The 24,995-nt window shown below is 48.2% G+C and overlaps 1 protein-coding gene across 4 annotated transcripts in view; it reads left to right on the top strand.

Annotated features, from left to right (window-relative positions):
• The window catches only part of STEAP3 (STEAP3 metalloreductase), a 54,210-nt gene that overhangs the window by 9,751 nt on the left and 19,464 nt on the right, over positions 1–24,995 (top strand). For 3 of the 4 annotated variants that reach the window (XM_010954619.3, XM_045516265.2, XM_045516275.2), the window contains 2 exons: positions 20,236–20,735; positions 22,595–23,122. In XM_010954619.3, the coding sequence (XP_010952921.3) occupies positions 20,236–20,735; positions 22,595–23,122 (1,028 nt within the window). Of the gene's footprint in view, positions 1–1,479; positions 1,633–20,235; positions 20,736–22,594; positions 23,123–24,995 lie in introns of those variants that run through there. The other variant, XM_045516268.2, reaches the window with a different exon arrangement.

The raw sequence follows: 24,995 nt of genomic DNA, 5'->3' as shown, positions 1-24,995 counted from the left end.
AAACCTGGAGCTCCTGTGGGCTCTCACCTGGAGGGTCTGCTTTCCTAAGGAAGTGTGGTTTCCTGACAAGGCAGCTTCTCCAAGGGGATGGGAGACCACCCAGAAGCTCTGAGAGGAAGAGAGCATGCTGAGCCTGGCTGGACCACTGCATCAGGCAGGGGCTCCATGCCTGGAGCTACTCAGAAGCCGACTGCTGAAACTCTTAAGCAATTCAGTGCTCACTGTTTAAGAGCATCACCGGAGCGCCCACCAGCCCAGCAGGCTGCATGCGGCCCGGGCCTACAGCAGACACAGGACATGCGTATTCAGAGCAGAGAAGGTGGCTGGGGGGCTGGAGGAGGTTGGGAGGGGCCTCACATGCCCAAGGGCTCAGGCTGGATCTTCAGGGAAGGAGTATTTGGATGGTGGAGAGGATGTCAGGACTTTAGATGGAGGTGACAGTGTTGGGAGAAGTGGGGAGCGACTGAGGGATGGGAACGCAGGCAAGTGGTGACTGAGCTGAGCAGGGGAATTCAGTCTGTGGGAGCTGGCCTGGCTGGACTCTGGGGAGATCCAAGAACGCCCCTGCCCACAGGGAGTGCTCTTGAGTAGAAGATACGAGACATAGAGAACCGTGCAGGCCCCGATCTGTGCTGGTAATAAGAGCGCACCTGCCCGGAGCCCAGGGTGTGTGTTCTGGTTATCAAAGGCCCAGATGCCCGGGGTTACTCAGAGCTAGTTTCCTCCAAGATCACCAGTTTTCCAACAAGTCAAAACCAAACAAATATACTTGTCCTAAGACTGGACAGAGTGTAATTTACTCTGACACAAAAACCTCCAAACCTCTGGCCTCTGTGCCATTGGTGTGGCCTCACTAAAGAGCTGGCGGCAGCAGCAGACAGGCCTGCCCCATCCATGCTTTGCCCTCAGGACAGGGCTGTCTTTCTGCAGGTCCTTCTATCTGTCCGTCTTTCCCCCCACCAAGGGCACTGACTGGAAAGTAAAGACGACCAGGAAGCCTTTGTTGGCACAAAATGCAGAGAGAATTATCCCCAAGCCAATGACAGCCACAGTGATGGCAGTAAATTACCACTGATAGCAATTGATAAATTGCCATTTTCTACAGCCATTATGTTTGGCTTTGTATCCCGAAGAGTAAAGGCATCTCCCTCCCTCCCTCCCTCCCACACACACACACACACACACACCCTGTAGTGAGGCAGTCTGCCCTGCACTGAATGACATTTATTCCTTTTATAGATCCTGAGTTCGGCTGGCTGTCCTGCTTCAGTTCCTGTAGCAAAGAGACTTGAGTCTGAACCACTAATTATTACTAGTGAGGTTTCCTCCCCAAACAGGAAGTATCAAGGCAGAGCCTCGCTCCCACAGTACACTCTGTAACCGAGCATCAGTCACCACCCGGCCCAGTCCCTGTGGCCAGCAGCTGGGGTGCAGGCTGAGGGGGCGGCTCCTCGGCTGTCTGAGCCCCTGGCAGTTCCTACGCCTGCTGAGTGTCACTGTGAGTCCTGTCTTCAGAACCTGAGTCAGGCTGCTCACAGGTAGGAGGGAGACCCCAGCGAGAAGAGGTGGGCTGGATCTCAGTGGAACTGTCAAGGGACACGTGCTTCAGACGCTCACATCAGCCAGTTGTTGGTGAGTCTGGCTGGGCTGCAGGTGCAAGGTGGCCGGGGCAGTGTGTGGGCCCCTCCTTCCAGCCCCGCCGACCCCCCGCCTGCTTCTGTGTCCCCTGGCATCTCAGGGAGCCTCTGGAACTGGCACCAAAGAGAATGGTGACCTTCATGCCAAACTAAATGGGGAATATCATCTGTACATTAAGTCAGGAACCTTTTCAAAGTAACAGGTTCAAGGATTTATCACACAGCGCCTTCAGTTAATGAGAGCAATGGCTTTGTGGGTTCTGGTATATTAAAAAAAAAAAAGAGGTTAATGTTTATGATGCATTTCTGTAGAAGGCAGGCCTACGGGGAATTGTAAATTTTACTTATTTGGAACCATTTCTGGGTTGGTTTCTCAGAGAACTGCTGCTGTAAGTAATTGAACCGGATTTTTCTAGAATGTTTTGAAAATCTAAATGTTTGTAAAAAGCACTATAAATTATTCATTCACTTCTCTTTTGCAAGCGGCATGGTGATAAACCTCTCTTCCCTGTCTGAACAAACTTGCATGTTTGTGTGTGGCTGGGTATGAACAGGCCTGTGTGTGTGTACACATGCGCACGCGTGTGTGTGAGCCTGAGCTTTCTGTATTGTTTGTAGGAACTTCTCAGCCTTCCTTTTAAAAATATAATGATTTTTTTATGATGGCTAAATAACGATTCCAGGCAGTCTTACAAGAAATATAACAATAAGATTTTTGTAAGAGTCCATCAGAAAGGGAAAATGCCCACACAGAAAATAGAAATATAGCAATTAAGATGTGTCTGGCTGTGACCCAGCTTTTAAACCCGGATATGAGGCTGGCGTCCTCTATGCTGTCTCCCTTTGGGTCAGCAGTGGGGGCTTGAGTGGGCACCTGGACTCAGAGCCTCCCTGACCCCTCAACCTGAGATCAGGGAGGGAGGGCCCGGGGCACCACGGTTTGGAATGTAGGAGAGAAGGCAGTCCTGTTATTGCAGAAACAGCCTGAGGGTGAGAGGCTGGAAAGTCTGAGTTCGGGCAGCTCAGCAGGGCCAAGAGGAAGCCGAGACCATCTCAGAGCCCCATGTAGACCTGGTAACCAACTATTACTCATGCCCATGGCCTCCAGCTGCCTGTCCTCACCACCCTGGGGCAGCTTAGATGCAGGGACTGGACAGGACCAGGGCAAGAGCCAACTGTGGTGCCTTAAGGGCGTCCCAACTCAGCCTCAGTTTTCTCATCTGCAAAATGGAAATAATAATAGCCTGCTATAGGACAAACCCCGAGAATACATGCCTGCGGGCAGAGTCTCCCCTGTGTGAGTTGGGCCTCGCCTGGCAGTAACTTCTCTTCTTTGCCTCCTGATTATTGCAGAGGCGCCACGTGCCAGGCACTTGCTGGGTGCTAGGATGTGACCCAGCTGCATCTCGGCAGGAAAGGGTGGGCAGACCTCACAGCTGCGGGGAAGCCCGGAATTTCTACATGATGTGGTTAAAGGGGCAGTCATGTCGAGGGAAGGGGAACCAGGGGACTTCCCTGAAAGCTGTTTCTATGTGCATAGCAACTAGATGGCTTTTTATTTAGATTGTTTATTTCAAATCTATAAAGTGGGAAAAATTTACCTGACTGGGAAATGTGAATTATTCCTATCAAAGGATATTAGTTTGTTTGTTTATGTATGCTTTATTTGGGGGGGGGGGTAATTGGGTTTTTTTAATTAATTAATTAATTGATTTATATGGAGGTACTGAGGATTGGACCCAGGACCTCTTGTATGCTAAGCACATGCTCTACCACTGAGCTCTACCCTCCCCCTGGTATTAGTTTTAGTATTAACATTAGCACATGGGGAGGGGTGATGGAGATTTCAGGGTCTAGGGACCCCACTGCCATCCACCCCTTGGACCTCTAAGGGAAGGTACCTACCACTGAATGCTGTTTCCATCCTGTTACCCCTTGGCTGCAGAGAGCCCAGGGGATCCAGGGGAGGGGGCAGGGGGAGGGCTTCACAGAGGAGTGGCCTTTCTGCTAGAACTTGCCATTTGTAAGGAAAGGGCTTTCCAGGTGAAAGGATTAAATCTGTGGCCTGAGCAGGAAAAAGCATGAGGTGAGGTGGCCCGGAATGAGACCCTAGAGCGGGTGGGCCTTGGTTGGGAGAAGCCAAGGAGGCTATCTGCCTGTGGCCACGGCTGGGTCTTGCCTGCCCCAGACACCTCTGCCTATTGGAAACTGGGCAGACCGCTCTGAATGGTTGCTACCCCCGACTCAGAAGCCTGTGAGCCCTGGAGCCATTTACTCAGCACCCCTGAAGCTTCCTTCCATGGGGACCCACTTACCCTGATGTGGCATTTGACTTCCTACTCTGGCTGGAGCTGCATGAGTGAAGCTGCATTTGTGTTATTCTGTTTATTTACAGGGTTGAAGCCCAGCTTGCGCCTTAGTCTTCTGCGTTACTCAGTTTATCAACTAATGAAATGCCTGGCCGGGTCTAACAACATGGCCAGGCTGCAGTTGGGATTCGAAACTCAGGGTGTGATGTAATCCCCGCTAGGTGCAGGGGGCCCCCAGGGAGGTTCTGGGGAGAGCAGCCTGAACTCACAAGCACACTCTGCCCTCAGGCACTGGATCTCCCAGGGAAGTCATTCAAGCCACAGACGTAAACTGAGTGCTTATATGGTGCCAGGCCCCGGGCCGGGTACTAGAGACACCTTCCAGTGAGTCGGAAGTGGCCCCTAGTCTGGTGGGGTGACAGACGAGTGAACTGGCGTGTGCAGTCAATGGTGACATGCCAGAAGTGCAGGGTGAGTCACAGAGCACGAGGTCCCCTCTGTCCTTGAGGGCCCAGGAGGAAGCCGGGAGGTGCCCCTGGGGCTGCCTGGATCAGCCTTTTGAGCTCAGAAGTCCCAGTTCCGCATGGGAAGGAGTTGCGTGACTGTCCCCACTCAGGGCAGTTGGAGGGTGGAGGCTGACTTCCAGCATCTCTAAGAGTCCAGAGGAAGAGGCCATTGAGGGTTAGGGGAGGGCTCCCCAGAGGCTTCCTGGAAAAGGTGGCCATCAGCTGGGCAGAGCCGGGGAAGCATGCATCCTGAGCCTGGGAACCCGGCCACATGAGGCGGGCTGAGCTCCTTGGCAGAAGCCCTGGGAGCTGCTTGTGTGTCTTGGCTGCCTCCACCCCTTTCCCTTCCTCTACACTCCCCCGGAGCAGGGGCCCCCTAGAGGCAGAGGGGCCCATCGCTGATTCTGCAGATTTACACCATGGCAACGGGAGGGGGTGGGAGGCAGCCACAGCCCATGAGACCCCAGGGTTTCAGCTCCAGGTGTCCCTGGAAAGCAAGAAGCCACCCAACCCCAGACGCTGAGGCTGCAGATTCAGCTGCTGCCACCTGATAGCCGCCAGCCTGGCTGGATGAACTGGCTCGTAGGGAGCTGGCTGCCCCCACATGCCAGCAGCCTGCCCTCACCGGGCAGAGACAAGTCACTCCTCCCTGGCTCCCCAGCGCTGGGCATGCCCTCATTCAAGCACTTTTCTCCTGGCTGCGGTGGGTAGCTGGTCTTTATCCTAAAAGCCCCAAGGACAAGGCGTCTTCTAATGGCCTGCCAGATCACCTGCTGGGTACACAGTGGTTATTCGGGGAACAAAAAAATGAGGAAATTTCTCAGACGAGGATTAGTGGGACCAACTATTGCATAAAACAGCGCAGGCCATGCATTGCACAACTCCAGGGGGACACTGTTCACATGGATCACAATGTATATGGTGCCCCTGGGGTTTTGCTGCATAGGGACCTTAGCATCTTCCCTGCTTCGGGCCCTGGCCTTGGTGCTGACCACCAGGGCGTCCTCCTTCGCCCTCCCCACCAGCACTGACCACTCTCCTGCCTCTGTGCTGGTGGTGGGAAGTAACGAACTGTGCCAGGGAGCACTTCCTCCAGGCCCTGCTGTCAGATCTTAGAGAAAGAGTCCTGGGTGTGGAGTCGGGCCATCTGAATTCCTGCTCCTCCAGGAAACTCCGTCCTCTGGGAAGATCACCTCAGCTTATGTGTTGGGAACTCCTGGGTCCCCAGGATCTATGTGGCCTCCCAAGTACCCCTCCTTTCTTCTCCCTCAGGCTGCAATGGGCCTGGTGACCCACACGCAGGAGGGGAGGGGGCCATGGTTGTGGTCCTCCCGGAGGGTTTGTCTTGTTGGCTGAGTGAGCAAAGCTGCCATGGTCCCGAATTCTCACCAGAAAGAGCTTTGGGAGTCCAAGGGGTGCGCCGGGATGGGGCACACACACCTGACCCTCATGCCCAAGAGTAGCATGGGGAGAGACACTGATACCAGAGGTCCCGGGGGTCGGGGAGGCTTTACAGAGGAGGTGGGCTAAGGTGGACCCAACTATAAGAATTCAGGAGCAAGTTGAATCTGGAGCAGTTCTTACATGCAAGGGACTCTCATTCATTCACCCCTTGCGCAGACCTTTTATGAGCATCCACTGTGGTGATTTTTAGCGTGTCGTCCTAGGACCAGCAGTGTCAGAAATTCTGGGGATGGAGCCCAGCAATATATGTTAACAAGCCCTCAAGATAACTCCAGTGCAGCTCAGCTTCGACCTAATACGTGCTGGGCATTAAGCTAAATGCTGGGATTATGGAAGGGAGTTTGACTCTGTTCCCATCCTTGAGGAACTTGGAGTCCCTGGAGGAGACAGGCAGACAAGAGAAAAATACTGCCAGTGGGAAAGGGCTGTTCTCAAGAGGTGTGGAGGCAGAGAGGCAGCTGGTGGGTAAGGATTTCAGAGAGGAAGGATGGTCTGGGGACCCCAATGACATAAGGTTGATCCCTGTCAGGGAGCTGGATGGTGGGACTGGCAGTCCCAGGAGGGCTCAGGGAGCCCACTGCCCAGCCCCAGGCCACTGTTGTGGCCTACCCCTGACCACCAGCCTCTCCCTGCTATACCCTTCTCTGTTCCCCCACCCCCTTTTCTTCCCACTCCCTGAACCCCAAAGAGCAGCAAGTCTTTTCCTCTTATTGTCTTGGTATAAAATGTGTGCTAAAATCCAGACCATTATCTCAGGGCATATTTTTAGAAAATTTTAGAGTAAATTTTTCCATTCAGCGGAGAATACCATGTATTGATTTCAGCGCATCTATGTCTGCTTTACACAGACAAAAGGCTTTTTAAAATCTTAGGCAGAGAGGAACAGTGTGAACAATGAATGAATTTAACAGGCTTAGACCATGGCATGTTGCTTGCCTCGTGGCACCCTTACTACATCTCATTAAAGTAAGTAACATCGCTCCATTGTACAGATGAGGAAACTGAGGTAAAGGGACTTGCAGAGGCCACCCAGCTAATCAGCGGTGGGGCTGAAATGTGACCACATAGCTGCCTGTGTTCTGGCTGGCCTTCCTTGTAGTTTATGAAGGCAGCTGATCTTGAGTAAGTCCAGAGCATCCAGATGTTGTCCTGAGCCTGCGCTCTGCTGGGCAAGCCCCCAATGGCGGATGATGGCTCTCAGGAGCTGCTGCTCTGCCAAGTTAAGCAGGAGATGAGTTTGGTGGGGAAAGATGAACGGATTAGACCTAATGCAAGTGGATTTGCAGCTGTGTGCTGGTTTCCAGCTGCACATCCTTAGAGAAACCCTCCACCACTTGGGTGAGTAGCAGGATGCAATGCCTGCCCTCCCCCTCTCACTGGAATGCATCTGCCCTGTTAACTGACCCATCCTGGGAACTGGTAGAATGGGCCTCGGATCTCAGCAGCCTTCCTTGCCCACCATCTAGTGTGGCCCTGTAATGGCTGTCTGCTGGCGTGGGATGGGCTGCTGAGAAGTAGCTGGATGAGTAAAAGCTGTGGGGTCAGAAGCCAAGAGGACCATTTTGCCCAGGGTACCATCTCCCTGCAACAACACTCAATAGCATTGATTATATAAACCTCACTTTTCCAGAGGTCATGTGGCTTAGAAATCTCACACATGTGTAAGACAACTAGGAGATAACTTTGGAAGGTTGCAAATCACCAACACTGATGTCACGAAATCCATGCATTAAGCTCCTGAAGTATCCTTACACTCTCACCCAAAGCACGTTTATTCTTAGTTTACCCACATTAATAACAGGCTGCGTGGTACCTAAATTGTTTTTATAACAACTTTCTTGAGCTATAATTCACATGCTATGTAATTCACCCATTTGACGTATACGGTCCGGTGGGTTTTAGTATATGCACATAGCTGTGCAATGATCACTGCAATCAATTGTAGGATATTTTCATCACTCCCCAAAGAAACCCTGCACCAATGAGCAGTCACTCCTCATTTTCCCCAGCCCCCCTCCTCCCGTTCCCTGGCAACCTCTAGTGGAGTTGTCTGTCTCTACGGATCTGCCTATTTGTTGGCATTTCATATAAATGGGTAAATACTAATATGTGGCCTTCTGGGACTGGCTTCTTTCATGTAACACAGTAGTTTCAAGGTTCATCCCGTTGTAGCATGTATCAGTACTTCATTCCTCTTTATTGCTGAATATTATTCCATGGTGTGGATAAACCGCATTTTGTTGATGTATTCATCAGTTGATGGACACTGGGTCGTTTCCACTTTTGGGGTATTGTGGACTGTGCTACCAGGAACACAGTGCACACACTTCTGGGTGTACATGTACTTTTGTTTCTCTTGGGTAGTGAACGTTCCTAGGAGTGAGATTGCTGGGTCCTATGGAAACTCTCTGTTTAACCTTTCAAGGAACTTCCAGTCTCTTCCCCAGTGGCTGCGCCATTTTACATTCCCACTAGCACTGGATGAGGGTTCTGATTGCTCAACATCCTCACCGTCACTTACTAGCTCTGCCTTTTTCTAGTAAGTCATCCTAGTGGGTGTAAAAGGGTTTTAATACCATGGTTTTAATTTGCATTTCCCTGGAGGGGGGCAGTAATGTTGAGCATCTTTTTGTGTGCTTATTGGCAATTTGTGTATCTTCTTTGGAAAAATGTCTTCTCAGATTCTTTGCCCATTTTTATATAAGTTGTCTTTTTAATATTGAGTGGTGAGAGTTCTTTATATATTTAGAAACCAGTCCCTTAGCAGATTGGCAAAATTTTTCTCCTATTTTCTGAGTTGTTTCTTCACTTTCTAGATAGTGTGTTGTCTGTATATTTTGTCCAGGGCAAATTAGCAGGACCCGGGAGGGCTTTAATTAAGAGGTGAGCCAGCTGACAGACAGCTGTGATGAACATCTTGACAAAGAGGGGGGATATAAGCCTATAAACTTATAAAATGTCTCTATGGAACTAGGACAAGACTCAAGAACATCCTCTCTTTCAACCTGGGGTGATCCTGGGTTCTGGGTAAGGATCTGACTGCCTTCTCTTGAAATACGCATGGCATTTTAGAAGGATTTCTGCCCCCAAAGGATAGAGTAAGTTTTGAAGCTGTAAGCTCCAGTATTGTAAACTGTCGACTGAAACAAAATGCACAACCTAAAAGTTGAGAGTTACGTTTTACTCAGTGGATTTCTTAAGGACTCGTGCCCAGAACACAGCGTCTCAGATCACTCTAAGAGGCTGTTTCAGAGTGGCAGAGTAGAAGCCAGGGTATATGAGTTTTTGCAAGACCAGGTAGTCAGAACATCAAAAGATTACTAATTAAAGAAAACCAGACATCTCAAATCAAGGAATTTAGCGCTTTTCTATGTATGGGAAGGTGCAAAGCTCTGGGCTCACTGAAATCACTCCTTTGATGTGCGCCCAGCCATCTAGGGCCAGTGTCCTGTTCTTCCACATCCTGAGTTCCCTCTGGGTGCACCGCTGAGGTGGCTGCAGAGGCCAGGCTGCCTGCTTGTCTGCATCTTGAGTTCCCTCCGCACACTACTAGAGGTGGTGGTACCGGCTGAAGAGTTGATGGCCACAGCAGTCTTTGTTTACTGATACGGCTGGCAATAGTTTTCATTCATAGTACTTTAGTCACAAATATGCATGGGACCTCCCCAGTGTGCCCGGCACAGTGCTGGGATTAGAGTTATGGACATGAAACAAACATAGTGACCTCTATCTGCCCTCCTTAAATTGATGGGGGCCAGGAAGCCACCAGGCAAGGACCCAGAGAAGCCCTCAACCACTGGCAAAGGTGTGTATGGCCCTCAACTACCCTGTGCCTGCTGAGGGGCACCGGGCAGCCTTTGGTCCTCTCATTTCACGGACGAGGGAACAGGTGAGAGAAGATGTAACTCACCAGTGTCTACCGTGAGGAAACTGTCAGGGTAGAACCCAGAGTTTCAGCCTCTCGGACCGTGTTTTTTCCATCTCTATATTTTTTAGGTTAAAAGAAAAAAAAAGAGGTTCTGGGCAAGAATTTGTGTTTTCATTCATGGCTTGCCAAGTCCCAGGTGCTGGCTGTGGGCACGCATCAGTTTGTCCCTGCTGTTTGGCGCCCCCGGTCCTTGCTCACACAGACCCCTCTTTCTAGATGGCTTTTCCGGGCTCACTCTCCCATCCTTCAAGGCTCAGCTCAGGCTCACTTCCTACAGGAAGCCACCCAGCTGCCCTGTCTGAAGGCTGGGACCTCTCTCAGGAGACCTTATTCAATTGTGCCTTGCGCCTGTCACTCTGGGGGGAACCCAGCTATCTGGGAGGGTGTGGACCTCCCAAGGGGTGATAAAGGATCATCCCTGGGGGCAGAAAGAAAACTCAGAGCTTCTCTTTGTGTTTAAATTTTAGCCTTATCTCTTTACATTATAATTTTTACATATGATTTACTCTGTATATAGCATTATAGTGCACAAGTTACATTCTAAAGATATTTAACTTACAAATAAATAAAGCAGTAATAGGAATATGTCCCCTCAAATGTAATGTTAACATTTTTAAATAAAATTTGAAGAAATGTTGGCTAAGTCAGCCTCTGCCTAGGAGGGGGTGGACAGCACCCCATCCTACTGCAGGGTGCCAAGCCGGCCGCCCTGCCCCCACCCACATCCCACCCCTCCACCCCCGCCACGGTGATCCCTGCATGGCCCGGGCTGCTCCAGCCCCTGGGGTCTGATGGGCTGTGTACTGCCCATGCAGAAGAGGCTCCAGAGCTGTCCACGTCCTGACTGCCCACCTTTAGTGGCCTCCCCAAGAGCAGGCAGGAGCTGACAGGCAGGCCTTCGGGCCAGGCATGGCTCCCAGCCACAAACACAGCCTATGTCACAGCCCTGCTGGGAAATAGGAGGGGCCGGGCCAGCTGGGGCAGAGACCTAGAGGGGACTGAGAACTGTGGTTTGTGCCGGTTCCTGCACACCCGGGCCTCCACGCTGTTTATCCTCCACACTGTTGGGAGGAGGAGGCGAGCAGGTCAGTGTACAGGCAACGGGGGCCCGGCCACCCCAGACAGCCTGCAATTTGATCCCCTCCCTCCTCCCTAGATCTGTAAATAGAACAACCAGGGAGCCAGGGCCCAGCCAGGATTAGACATTCTCTCACCTTTGGGCCACATGAACGGTCAAGAGGGCCTCTGCTGGACCTCTGAGGCCTGTCCCACCCTCCGCGGCCTTCACACCAGCAGCAAGACTCGTGCTGGGCACTGGGAGGGCGGAAGAATTTTAAAAGATGACCACAGCCCACGAAGCACTTCAGAGAATATACACACACACACACACGCGTGCACACACACACACACATGCACATACATACACATATAAACATGACACCAATCAGAACAGGTGTTTTCCTATCCCGAGGACCAAATTTTGGTGGCAAGAAGCACTTTAGAGATGCTTTATGTTTAGTTTCCGTTTATCCTGTGGCTAAAAGCAGGGCCTCTTAGGACCGTAAGTCTGGGATGTAATAGATCCCTAGACTGAGGGATTGGGAAGGGCTCGGAGATGACTGGTGCAGTAGCTCGCATTAGAGAAGCCACCCAGAGAGGCTCAGTGATGCTCTCTGGTGTCCAAGGGCCAGTTTGTGGCAAAGCTGGGACCAGCCCCACCCCTGCCCCAGGTCCCTCTGCTGTAGCTGCCTTGTCTCATCTCAGCTCCCCGAAAGGAAGCAAATACTGAACCAGGTTCTGAGCCGTGAGCCTTGAGAACCAGTGCCAAACACTTCCATCCCAAGATGCTAAGTCTGAGGATCAACACGGACTGGATTCAAAGTCCGGGTCTCACTTTCCCTTTGGGCTGGTTCAGTTTTGCTGTAAGTGAGGCTGTAAACCATTCGGGGCTCTTCAAGCATCAGCAGATGCCATGTGTGCCATGAAGCCCTCCCTGGCTGCCCCTTTGGGAGCCCCATCCTCTCCTACCCTGCATCTACTCATGGGTAGATGCACTGCCCACACATACACACACACACCCATACGAGAGTGGGGACAACATCTTACTCATCCTTATGCCCTTAAGAGTGTTCAGTGTGTGGTAGTTACTTGGAAGATGGGAGGGAGAGAGGAGAGAGAGCAAAGCCGGAGGAAGGGCTTCTGCCTAAATTGCTAGCAGACATGGAGAAGGTGGTCCAGAGGCCTCAGTGTCGTGATTCTCCCTCCGGTAAAGGCAAAACTCACCCCAGTGCTGGTGTCTCCAGGTGGCTGAGGCAGGAACTCGGGAAGGCCCTGGGGTACCTATCCCAGCCTGTGACTGACCGCAGGGAAGGCTGGAGTCCCCAGAGTGGGTTTACAGCCCCCTTGGCCCAAATCCTTGATGCTGGCCTGAAACCTGAGACCACCTGCAAATCTCCTGCCACCACTTGCTCCTCTTCCCCAGGGCTACAGAGGTGCCTCGTCCCTGCTGCCGGTACAGCGCGGGCAACCAGTGTCTGCTTGATTACTGACCAGCACCCACTCAGGGCACAGTTCCTGCTTAGTGAGCTCCGTTCTCAGTGCTTTACACATAGCGACTTCCCTTTTCCTACAGCCTCCCCTTAAGGATGGTACTATGATTGTCTCCCTTTTAACTGGGGAAACTGAGGCGCTGACAGGCCCACGGGGATGGCTAGCAAGTGGCAGGATCAGGATTAGAACCCAGGCAGACTGGCCCCAGAGCTGTCACATAACTCTAAGTCTGTGCTCTGGGATCCTTGGGAGGTCATTTTGCATTTGCAAAGGGTAGCTCATCACTGCTTGGAAAAGTGTCCCGTCCCTAGAACCCGGCAGAAAATATGCTCTCCCATTTCGCAGGGGAGGGTCTGTCCCCTTCAGAGCCCACAGTCAAGTCCAGCCTGAGCAGGGTCAGGGTCCCGCCTGGTGCTTGCATGTCTCTGTGGGCGTGGCCCCTCCACGTGTGGGTCCCCACAGAAAATGACCCCAAAAGGGCTGAGTGCAGCTGGTCCCCAGTATCTGTGAGAGAGATAGGGTGATGCTTCCAAACCACTTCAGAGGTGGGAGAGGCTAAGGGGGCCACCTGCCCTTGGCAGAGGCAGGACGCAACACATGTCCCCTAACTCTTGGAATGGCTAGTCAGTGCGCCCCTTCCATGTGAGCCCTCTTCTCAGCCAGCGTTGGCCGCTCACGAGACAGGTCCCTGTCCTGTCTGGGCAAAGAGACTCTTGGTGAAGCTAAGACTGCAGAGACTGAAAGTCCTGCATCTGAAGCAGTTTCCTCAACCTCTCTGAGCCTCCAATTCCTCCTCATTAAGTTGGGGATAATGATGGCCCCTCCTTCGTGGGGTCCTTTGAGGACTGGACGATCGCCACTCGTCGCACATTACCTTAGAGCAGCATCAGGCCCATAGCAGGCATCCCCTAGATAGGACCTGCTGCTGTCACCTCGTAAAATGTCTAGGTCACAGTTTTGAAAACCTTTGAAGTTGGCATTGTCTGCCATCTCAGAGCAGGAATTGTGACCTCCATTTACCAAGGTGGAAGCTGGGGCCCAGAGAGGCACAGGGGCTTGTCCAAGGACACACAGCTGGTCCATAGCAGAGCCAGGACACAGCCTCCTGGTCCCTCTGTGACCCCTTGCATTAAACCTCGTACCTCTCTCCTCACCCGGTGTTTTGTAGGTCCCAGGAGGCCGTTGTGGAAAAGCCATCTCTGCTTCTCCACTGGTTCCAGGAGGAGGTTCTTAACCTTTCGGTGCCAAGGACCCAATGGACTCATAGGCTGCTGAAGCCCCTGGGCTTCTGCTCAGAATAATGTTCTTCCAAACATAAAATTACATAGAGTTACAGAGAATACCAATTTTATTGAAACACAGGTCTCAATTTTTTTTTTTAAAGATGTGTCTTGTAATATGCATGACTCTTTCTTAGGGCATTAAGTAACTAGATTGAGTGGCATGTCTAATATTTAGTGTAATTTTACTTTTTAATTTTTCCCCATGCTTATTGAGGTGTGAATGACCAATAAAACTATATATTTAAAGCATACAGTGTGATGTTTTGATATGCATACACATTGTGAAATAATTACAATAAAGCTAACATATACATCACCTCCCATAATGACCATTTGTGTGTGTGTTGGAACACTTGAGAACTACTCTCTTAGAAAATTTCAAGTATGTAATACAATATTATTAACTATAGTCACCATGCTATTCATTAAATGTCCCAAACACACTCATGTTAGAACTCAAAGTTTGTAGCATTTGACCAACATCTCCCCATTTCTCCTGGTCACCATTCTGCTCTCTGCACCTAAGTTTGCCTTTTTCTGATTCCACATATAAGTGGGATTGTGCAGAATTTGCCTTTCTGTGTTGAACTTATCCCACTTAGCACAACATCCTCCAGCTTCATGTTGAGGCAGATGTCAGCATTTCCTTTTTTAGGGTTGAATCATGTTCCATTGTATGTCTACACCAAATTTTCTTGATCCATTCATCCATCAGCAGACACTGAGGTTGTTTCCATATCTTATCTGCTATGAATTATGCTGCAATAAACATTAGTGCAGATATCTTTTTGAGATGGTGATTTTTTTTATTGAAGTATAGTCAGTTTACAATGTTATGTCAATGTCTGGTACAGCATAATGTTTCAGTCATATATATAAATACACATACTCATTTTCATATTCTTTTTCTTTAAAGGTTACTACAAGGTATTGAATATACTTCCCTGTGCTATACAGAAGAAACTTGTTGTTTATCTATTTTATATATAGTAGTTAGTATCTGCAAATCTCAAACTCCCGATTTATCCCTTCCCACCCCCTTACCCACATAGTAACCATAAGTTTATTTTTCTATGTCTGTGAGTCTGTTTCTGTTTTGCAAATTAGTTGATTTGTCTTGTTTTTTTAGACTCCAAATATAAGCAATATCATCTGGTATTTTTCTTTCTCTTTCTGGCTTACTCCACTTAGAATGACAATCTCTAGTTCCATCCATGTTGCTGCAAATGACGTTATTTTTTTCTTTCTTATAGCTGAGTAGTATTTCATTGCATATAGATACCACCTCTTCTTTATCCAGTCATCTGTTGATGGACATTTAGGTTGTTTCCATGTCTTGGCTATTGTAAATAGTGTTGCTATGAACACTGGGGTGCATGTGTCTTTTTGAATTAGAATTTTCTTCAGATATAAGCCCAGGAGTGGGATTGCTGGATCATATGGTAAGTCTATTTTTAGGTTTTTGAGGAATCTCCATACTGTTTTCATTAATGGCTGCACCAAACTGCAGTCCGACCAACAGTGTAGGAGGGTTCCCTTTTCTCCACACCCTCTCAGCATTTATCATTTGTGGACTTTTTAATGATGGCCATTCTGACGGGTGTGAGGTGATATCTCATTGTAGTTTTGATTTGCATTTCTCTAACAATTAGTGATGTTGAGCATCTTTTCATGTGCCTGTTGGCCATCTGAATGTCTTCTTTGGAGAGATGTCTATTTAGGTCTTCTGCTCATTTTTTGATTGGGTTGCTTGTTTTTTTGCTATTAAGCTGAATGAGCTATTTGTGTATTTTGGAAATTAGTCTCTTGTCGGTCACATCATTTGCAAATATTTTTTCCCATTCTGTAAGTTGTCTTTTCGTTTTGTTGATAGTATTCTTAGCTGTGCAAAAACTTTTAAGTTTAATTTGGTCCCACTTGTTTATTTTTGCTTTTATTTCCATTACTCTAAGAGCTGGTTTGAAAAAAATATTGTTGTGATTTATGTCCAAGAGTGTTCTGCCTATGTTTTCCTCTAGTTTTATAGTATCTGGTCTTACATTTAGGTCTTTAATCCGTTTTGAGTTTATTTTTGTATACGGTGTTAGAGAATGTTCTAATTTCATTCTTTTACAGGGAGCTGTCCAGTTTTCCCAGGACCACTTATTGAAGAGACTGTCTTTTCTCCATTGCATATTTTTGCTTCCTTTGTTGCAGATTAACTGACCATAAGTGCGTGGGTTTATTTCTGGACTTTCTATCGTGTTCCATTGGTCTACGTGTCTGTTTTTGTGCTGGTACCATACTGTTTTGATTACTGTAGCTTTGTAGTATAGTCTGAAGTCAAGGCATATGATTCCTCCAGCTCCATTCTCCTTTTTCAAGATTGTTTAGGCTCTTTGGGGTCTTTTGTGTTCCATACAAATTTTAACATTTTTTGTTCCAGCTCTGTGAAAAATGTCGCTGGTAATTTGATAGGGATTGGATTGAATGTGTATATTGCCTTGGATAGTATGGCCATTTAACAATATTGATTCTTCCAATCCAAGAATGTGATATATCTTTCCATCTGTTTATGTCATCTTCAATTTCTTTCATCAGTGTCTTATAATTTTGGGAGTACAGGTCCTTTACCTCCTGGGGTAGGTTTATTCCTAGGTATTTTATTCTTTTTGGTGTGATAGTGAATGAGATTGTTTCCTTAATTTCTTTTTCTGCTATTTCATTGTTATTGTATAGAAATGCAACTGATTTCCGTATATTAATTTTGTATCCTGCAACTTTACCAAATTCAGTGATGAGGTCTAGTAGTTTTCTGGTCGCTTCTTTAGGTTTTTCTACATATAGTGTCATGTCATCTGTAAACAATGACAGTTTTCTTTTCTGATTTGGATTCCCTTTATTTCTTTTTCATCTCTGATTGCTATGGCTAGGACTTCCATACCTGTGTTGAATGAAAGTGGCAAGAGTGGGCATCCTTGTCTTGTTTCTGATCTTAGAGGAAATGCTTTCAGCTTTTCACCATTAAGTATGATGTTAGCTGTGATTTTGTCATATTTGGCCTTTACTATGTTGAGGTATGTTCCATCTATGCCCACTTTCTGAAGAGTTTTTATAGTAAATGGATATTGAATTTTGTCAAAAGCTTTTTCTGCATCTATTGAAATGATCATACGGTTTTTATTCTTCAGTTTGTTAATGTGATGTATCACAATGATTGATTTGCGGATATTGAAAAATCCTTACACCCCTGGGATAAATCCCACGTAATCATGCTGTATGATCTTTTTTAATGCATTGCTGGAGTCAATTTGCTAATATTTTGTTGTGATTTTTGCATTTATATTCATAAGTGATACTGGCCTATAATTTTCTCTTTTTTGTGTGTGATATTTTTGTCTGGAGTACCATATTGTTTTGATTACTAAAGCTTTATAATATAATTTGAAATCTGGAGATATGGTACCTCAAGAATGCTTTAGCTATTTGGGGTCTTTTGTGGTTCCACATGGCTCTTAGAATTGTTTTTCTCTATATCTGTGAAAAATGCCTTTTATACAGATTGATTTGAATCTGGATATCTTTCCATTTATTTGTGTCTTCTTTGGTTTGTTTCATCAATATTTCGTAGTTTTTAGTGTACAGATCTTTCACCTCCTTAGTTAAATTTATTTCCAAATATTTTATTCTTTTTGATTGTATTGTGATGGGATTGTTTTCTTAATTCTTTCTCAGATAGTTCATTGTTGGTATATAAAAACAACTAACTTTTGTCTGTTGATTTTCTATCCTGTAGCTTTCTTTACTGGATTAATTGCTTAATTTTAACAGTTTTTGGTGGAGTCTTTAGAGTTTTCTATATTTAAGATCATGTCACCTGCAAACAAAGACAGTTTTACTTCTTCCTTTCCAGTTTGGATGCCTTTTGTTCTTTTTCTTGCCTTATTGCACAGGCTAGGACTTCCAGTTCTATGTTGAATAGAAGTGGCCACAGTGGGCCTGCTTGTCTTGTTCCTGACAAGCAGCCTTTCAGCTTCTCACCACTGAGTGCGATGTTAGGTGTGGACTTGTCATATATGTCCTTTATTATACTGAAGTACATTCCTAGTTCTATACCTAATGTATTGAGAGTTTTTATCATGAAAGGATGTTTAACTTTGTTAAATGTTTTTTCTACATCTGTTGAGATGATCATATTCTTTTCATCCCTCACTCTGCTAAGTGTGGTGTATCACATTTATTGGTTTGTGTATATTGAATCATCCTTGTATCCTAAGGATAAATTTCACTTGATCATGGTGTAGGATCCTTTTAATGTACTGTTGAATTCAATTTGCTAGTATTTGTTGAGGATTTTTGCATCCATGTTCATCAAGGATATTGTCCTATAATTTTCTTTTCTTATAGTGCTCTTCTCTGGCTTTGGTATCAGGGATAATGCTGGCCTCATAAAATGAGCTTGGAGATGTTCCTTCCTCTTCAATTTTTTGGAAGAGTGGGACAAGGATTAGCATTAATTCTTCTGGAAATGTTTGATAGAATTCATCAGTGAAGTCATCCAGTCCTAGGTTTTTTGTTGGGAGATTTTGTTATTACTGACTCAGTCTCCTTACTCATTACTGGCATGTTCAGATTTTTTATTTCTTCATGAGTCAGTCTTGGTAGATTGCTTTTAGGAATGCATCCATTTCTTCTGGGTTGTGCAATTTGTTGTCATATAATTGTTCATAATAGTCTCTTATGATCTTTTGTGTTTTTGTGGTAGCAGTTGTAATGTCTCTTTCATTTTTTATTGTATTTGAGGCTTTTCTGTTTTTTTTCCTAGTGAATCTAGCTAAAAATTTGTCAATTTTGTTTATCTTTTCAAAAAACCAGGTCTTAGGATTAGTTGAGTTTTTTTTGTTTTTTTTTTTTTTCCTGTTGTTTCTCTAGCCTCTATGTCACTTATTTCCACTCTGGTCTTTGTTATATCCTTCCTTCTGTTAACGTTGGACTAAGTTTGTTGTTCTTTTTCTAGTTCCTTTGAGGTGTAAAGTTAAGTTGTTTGAGATCATTCTTATTTCTTCATTTTAGTGTTAAGCTATAAACTTCCCTCTTAGAGCTGCTTTTGCTGCATCCCATACATTTTGGTAGGTTGTACTTCAGTTTTTGTTTGTTTCAGGTAGTTGTTTTATTTCCATTTTGATTTCTCGTTGGTTGTTCAGGAGTGTGTTAATTTGCACGTATTTATGAATTTTCTAGTTTTCCTCCTGTTGTTGATTTCTAGTTTCATACCACTGTGGTCATTAAAAAAAAACACACACACTTGATATGATTTCAATGTTTTAAAATTTGTTACGATATGTTTTATGACCTAATCTATGATCTGTCCTAGAGAATATTCTGTGTGACCAGGAGGAGAATGTGTATTCTACTGCTGTTGGATGGAATGTTCTCTGTATGTCCCATGTTTCCATACTGATTTTCTGTCTGTCATATCCATTGTTGAAAGTGGGGTAGTGATATAGCCCACTGTTACTATGTTGCTGCCTGTTTTTCCCTTCAGCTCTGTTAACATTCATTTTATGTATTTATGTATCCTATCTACCATAATTTTAAATTAGTGATGAGTTTAAATAGTATTTGGAGAGCTCTTTCACAATTAAATCTGTGATATGACATTGGCCATTACTGGTGACAAACTCACAGGTAAACTAATACTACTGTTTTGTGGCTTACATTCATACTTGAAGGAAATAACAAATTCTAGTCAGACATTGGTGACAATTAAAACATAATTTTAAACTTTTGGCCCAAGTCCAAGGTTTTCTCCATGTCCACTCATATTTCAGGCTCAGTAAAGGAGATCGCAGGGTACCTCCCCCATCTCAGGGTCCCTCCCCCATCTCAGGGTCCCATTCACTGTCATGTCTCTCTCCAGCCCTACACCCAGAGAGCAGGACTTACAGTGTTCATTCATTCATTCATTCATTCATTCAGCAAACATTGAACTCTAGCTCTGTGCGAAGCCTCAGGATAAATGGTGAGATTCAAAGTCAAATGAGATGAGGTTCCTGCCTTTAAGCTGCTCATTATCTGCTTAAGGAAGAGCATCAGAGGTACTGTTCCGACATGCAAAATGTAAACAAGTGCGGCAACATGTCTGCCCTTCCTGGTAATCCGATAAGCCTAGTGATGCTAAGGTTGGAGTCACTCCTGGATGGTAGCACCAGCCATCATGTAATCCTTCTGAAGAGAAATATGAAACTGCATAGATCGTGGGAAGTCCATATCTTTCTTTCTCAGCCCTCTCATGAATTTATCCCAAGGTAACAATTGAGGACAAAGGATAAATGGTGGAGGGCAGAGGTCCTTTCCTGTCCTCTTCCGGAGTCTGTGCCCTCCTTAGGAAGGGGTGGGTCTTGCTCAGATTGTTTCATCCCTACCCCCACCCCCCAGTGCTGGCACATGTTAACACTCTTGAAGTGCTGTTGGATGAATGTTGGACCAAGACGCAGCTCTAATGGACAAGAAAGTGAGCAGGTAGGAGGGGCAGTTCAGAAAGCCCTCCGCTGATCAAGTTCCTGTTTTCTCTTCTAGCTACCAAAGCATCAGGCAAGATGGACAAGCCACTGATCAGCCGCCACCTGATGGACAGTGATGGCAGCCTTGCTGAGGCCCCCATTGAGGTTCCCAAAGTGGGAATCCTGGGCAGTGGGGATTTTGCCCGCTCCCTGGCCACACGCCTGGTGGACTCCGGCTTCAGCGTGGTAGTAGGGAGCCGCAACCCCAAACGTACGGCCGGGCTCTTCCCCCCAGCAGCACGAGTGACTTTCCAGAAGGAGGCAGTAGGCTCCCCAGAGGTCATCTTTGTGGCTATGTTCCGGGAACACTACTCCACACTGTGTGGTCTCAGTGACCAGCTGGCTGGCAAGATCCTGGTGGACGTGAGCAACCCCACAGAGCAGGAGCACCTGCGAAACCGCGAGTCCAATGCTGAGTACCTGGCCTCCCTCTTCCCCACCTGCGCGGTGGTCAAAGCCTTCAATGTCATCTCTGCCTGGACCCTGCAGGCTGGCCCAAGGGATGGGAATAGGCAGGTAGGTGCTAGAAGAATGCCAACCATCGTAACAGTAAATGTAAATGGCTCATTTTCATTGAGGGCTCTTGCTGTTCCAAACTCTTTATGTACATATCTCAGCTCATCTCACATCAGCACAAAGTCCCATTTTACAGAGCAGGAAACTGAGGCTCAGAGATATTCATGGACTGACTTACACCAAGAACCACAGCTGGATTCACATGAATCTGAAATCCATGTTCTGTTTTCTGTGGTAACTTGATTTCTTAGGGGGCAAGAAGGAAAAGGTTAATGGCTTTCTTTTTACTATCTGGAGTCAAAAAAAGGAGAGATTTTGCTTCTAGAATTGGACTTAGAAAGAGGAAAGTAACACACTCATGTGCCAAGCCCGAAGGAAGCAGGCATATCCCAAACTTTATTTCATTTTTTTTTTAATGTTTGCTATTGTTTAATATTACAATTATTTTTTTTTAATTGCAGTATTGCCAGTTCACAATGTCACATCAATTTCTGGTGTACAGCATAATGTTTCAGTCATACATATACATGCATATATTCCTTTTCATATTCTTTTTCATTCCAAACTTTATCTCATTTATTCCGTGGGCTTCTAAGGACTGAAGAACAGTCAAGAGCAGGTTATTCTGAGGGTGGAAAATAGCTCCAGAAAACAACTAGAGCTGCACACAGTTGTTGGCAAGAGGAAATCCTACCAAGACGAGGTGGTTTTTAATGCCAAGAGGCCACCTGCATTTTCCTGGAGGAAGGATGCCAGGCTCCACATGTATATGAGAACTTCCACCAGTGAGTCCGGCCCAGGTGCCTCCTCTGCCCAGCTCCACGGCAGGCTGTGGGAGAGCCCCCAGGTGCCCAGCCACCCCACTGGAGGGCCCTCTGTGCTGCCTGCATCTTGGGACTCCCGTATGTGGACAGGCAAGGGACAGCAGGTGAGTGTAGGGTGGCAGGGCCTGGAAAGAACAGAGCTAGTTGTTGGCTGGGGAAGACTTAGAACCTTGGACCTGGTCCCACCTCATGTTATCAGGCACAGGGAGCAGGACGGTCATTCCAAAATGAAGGGACAACCTGCAGAGGCACAGAGGTGAGGAATGCTGCTCCCAAACTTTATTTTCTTCACCTGAAAAATGGGGCAATAGTACTTACTTGCAGACTTGTGGCGTGGCTGAAGGAACATGTTTGTAAAGCTTGGTGCTTAGCGGGCGCAAGTCAGAGTCAGTGGAGCAGCTGATCATAGCCATGTCGGCAAGGCCCATGAGTGTTTGGAGCCCAGAGGACACCAGTCGCCCGGCATGGGTGCTCATGATGAGTGGGGAGCCATGGGATATGAGGGTGGGGCTGGCTTGTGGAAGGCCTGTATGTTGGCTGAGGGATGTGGGGAGCCAAGGGACATCATTCAAAGGGACACTTCTGGACTGAGGGATGGAGCTGCAGCCATGGCTGCACATTATGGGCCATATACAAAGCCCAGAGGCCGGGCAGCCCCCAGGGCAGGCTATAGTCCTTGAGACCCTATTCCACGGGCCCCTGAGGGCTGAGATGGGCGGTTCACTTGTGGATGCTGGTGGCCATGCACTGGGCAAGATGCCCACTGTTGGATGAGCCTCAGCCGTTCTCCTCGAGTAGCAGGCATTGCTGGGCCAGAGGCTAGGAGACCACAGGAGAGGGGAGAGGGGCCAGGAAAGGACCCTGGAGGGGGAGTCAGAGCCGCTTTCTGCTCTAGCTCTACCCTTACCTGGCAGATCACTGGACTTCAGTTTCCGCGGCTGCTCAGTGAGGAGTTTGGCCCAGATGCTCTGAGGCCCCGCCCACCCCTGCGGCCTGGAACCCCATCTGATCTGCTCCCCTCCTTCCTCCCCACAGGTGCCCATCTGCAGCGACCAGCCGGAGGCCAAGCGCGCTGTCTTGGAGATGGTGCGCGCCATGGGCTTCGCCCCCGTGGACATGGGGTCCCTGGCCTCGGCCCGGGAGCTGGAGGCCATGCCCCTGCGCCTCCTCCCTGGCTGGAAGGTGCCCGCCTTCCTGGCCCTGGGGCTCTTCGTCTTCTTCTACATCTACAACTTCGTCCGGGATGTTCTGCAGCCCTACGTGCAGCAGGGCAAGAACAGATTCTACAAGCTCCCCGTGTCCGTGGTCAACATGACGCTGCCGTGCGTGGCCTACGTGCTGCTGTCGCTGGTGTACCTGCCCGGCGTGCTGGCGGCCGCCCTGCAGCTGCACCGCGGCACCAAGTACCGCCGCTTCCCCGACTGGCTGGACCACTGGCTGCAGCACCGCAAGCAGATCGGCCTGCTCAGCTTCTTCTGTGCCGCCCTGCACGCGCTCTACAGCTTCTGCCTCCCGCTGCGCCGCTCCCACCGCTACGACCTGGTCAACCTCGCCGTCGAGCAGGTAGGTCCCCTGCTGGTCTCCTGCTGATCCGGGTACCTGGGTGCCCAGGAGGACTCCCTGCCGGTTGTCATCAGAGGATCCTGCCCCAACTGGGCTGTGCTCACATCCTGCGTCCAAAACTGGGGGTATCCGTGAACAAAACAGGAAAATCCCTGGCCTTCCAAGCTGGGGAGACTTAAAATGCAGGTGTTAATTTGTAGAGGGTGCTCAGAAGGCAGCGAATGCTAAAGAGGAAAGTCAAGTAGGGGAGAGGGATGGGGTGCGGTTTTAAAGGGTGGTGTGGGAGGCCTTGCTGAGTGATGGGAGCTAAGGCGGGAAGGAGGGGAGCTGCCTGGCACACTTGAGCATCAGCAAGGTGGCCCTCTTGGTGGTACCCAGGGAGGGGATGGTAGGTGAGGCCCTGGCGGCTGAAGCCACACCCAGGAGGCCTGGAAGGCTGAGAAAGGGCTTTGGCCTTAGACTCTTAGCCAGTGAAAGGTTTTAAATAGAGGCGTGATGATTCGCCTAGGTTTTAAACTGGCTCCCTTTGGCTGCCAGGTGGAGAACAGGTAGAGGCAGGTGCTGGGAGGCCAGTTAGGAGGCTGTGCAGGAACCCACATGAGAGGCAGTGGAGGCTTGGAGTTGGGTGGGAGCAGCAGAGAGTAAGAAGGTATTGCAGGCATCCTCTGAAGCCGGGGAGCTGCTATAATAGACGTGGATACACGAGGAGTTGGAGGATGACTCTGGGTTTTCAGTCTGAGCACCTGGAGGGATGGAGCTGCCATCGGCTGAGATGGGAAAGGCTGTAGAAGCGGGTTTTGTTTGTCTGGGGAGGTGCCCAGTAATTACGCAGTGATTTAGGAAACCCATGCCGTGCTCTTTTGCCAGCAGGGCCCCTGGGAAATGGAGGGCCTTCAGGCCAAGCCAGGTAGCACCGCAGGCAGCATCACTTGGCACCCAAAGAAACAGGCCCCCGGATGCTCCCTCCTGGTTTGCATGCTCACAGGGTCTGAGTCTGAGTCCCAAGTTTAGGTCTACAAAAAACACTGCCTTTCTTTATTTTCCCCAGCCTGCTTAATTCCACCTCGAGTCCCCAGCCCCTGGCCTGGCACATACATCTTACCCGGGATACACTCCAGTACAGTTTGGCCCAGGTGCCAGTGAGAGCCTTCTCATCTACCCCTGGGTCCAGCCCAGGTGGCCCCTGCAATTTCTGTTCTTGCTTGGGAAGCAGGGATCTTACTGAGGCTGGGCCTTCCCCCGGTACACCCACTATGCAGCCATCTCCTCGGAGGCCTGGCCACCTCACAGAGCAAGACCAGGAGGCAAGGCTGTGTGGCTTCCTAGGAACCACAAGCCTTAGCCGCTACTCACTGTAGGTTCCTGCTTCCCTTCTGCCAGCTTCTCAGATGCCCTCATCCCTCCCCACCCACGGACACCTGGCATGATTGCATCTGTGAGCTTTCATAAGAGAAAGGAGGAACCCCAGACTTCAGGCAAAGAAGCAAGACACCTGATGAAAATGAGAGGAAGGGAAAAAATAATAGTCACAAACTCTTAAATAGAGCATGCTGTGTTCCAGGCCCCATTCTAAGAGCTTTACATACCCAGTGTGAATTCATTTAACCCTTATCTGTATAAGGCAGGTGCTGCACTGCCCTTATTTTATGAATGATAAAACTGAGGCACAGAGAGGTTAAGTAACTTGGCCAAAGTCACACAGCCAGTCAGTGGCTGAGCTGGGATTCAGATCCAGCCATTCTCCTCCAGGTCCATGCTAATATCCAGATTACTTTCTCCAGGGAAAAGAAGTCCAAATTAACAGCTACATAAATGATCCCAGAACTCATTCATTCACTGAGCACCTAATCTACCAGGCTCTGAGGCCACAGGA

This window comes from Camelus bactrianus, chromosome 5 (genome assembly GCF_048773025.1).
Source record: "Camelus bactrianus isolate YW-2024 breed Bactrian camel chromosome 5, ASM4877302v1, whole genome shotgun sequence".
In the NCBI taxonomy this organism is placed as follows: domain Eukaryota; kingdom Metazoa; phylum Chordata; class Mammalia; order Artiodactyla; family Camelidae; genus Camelus; species Camelus bactrianus.
This window is presented reverse-complemented; position numbering and strand designations above follow the sequence as displayed.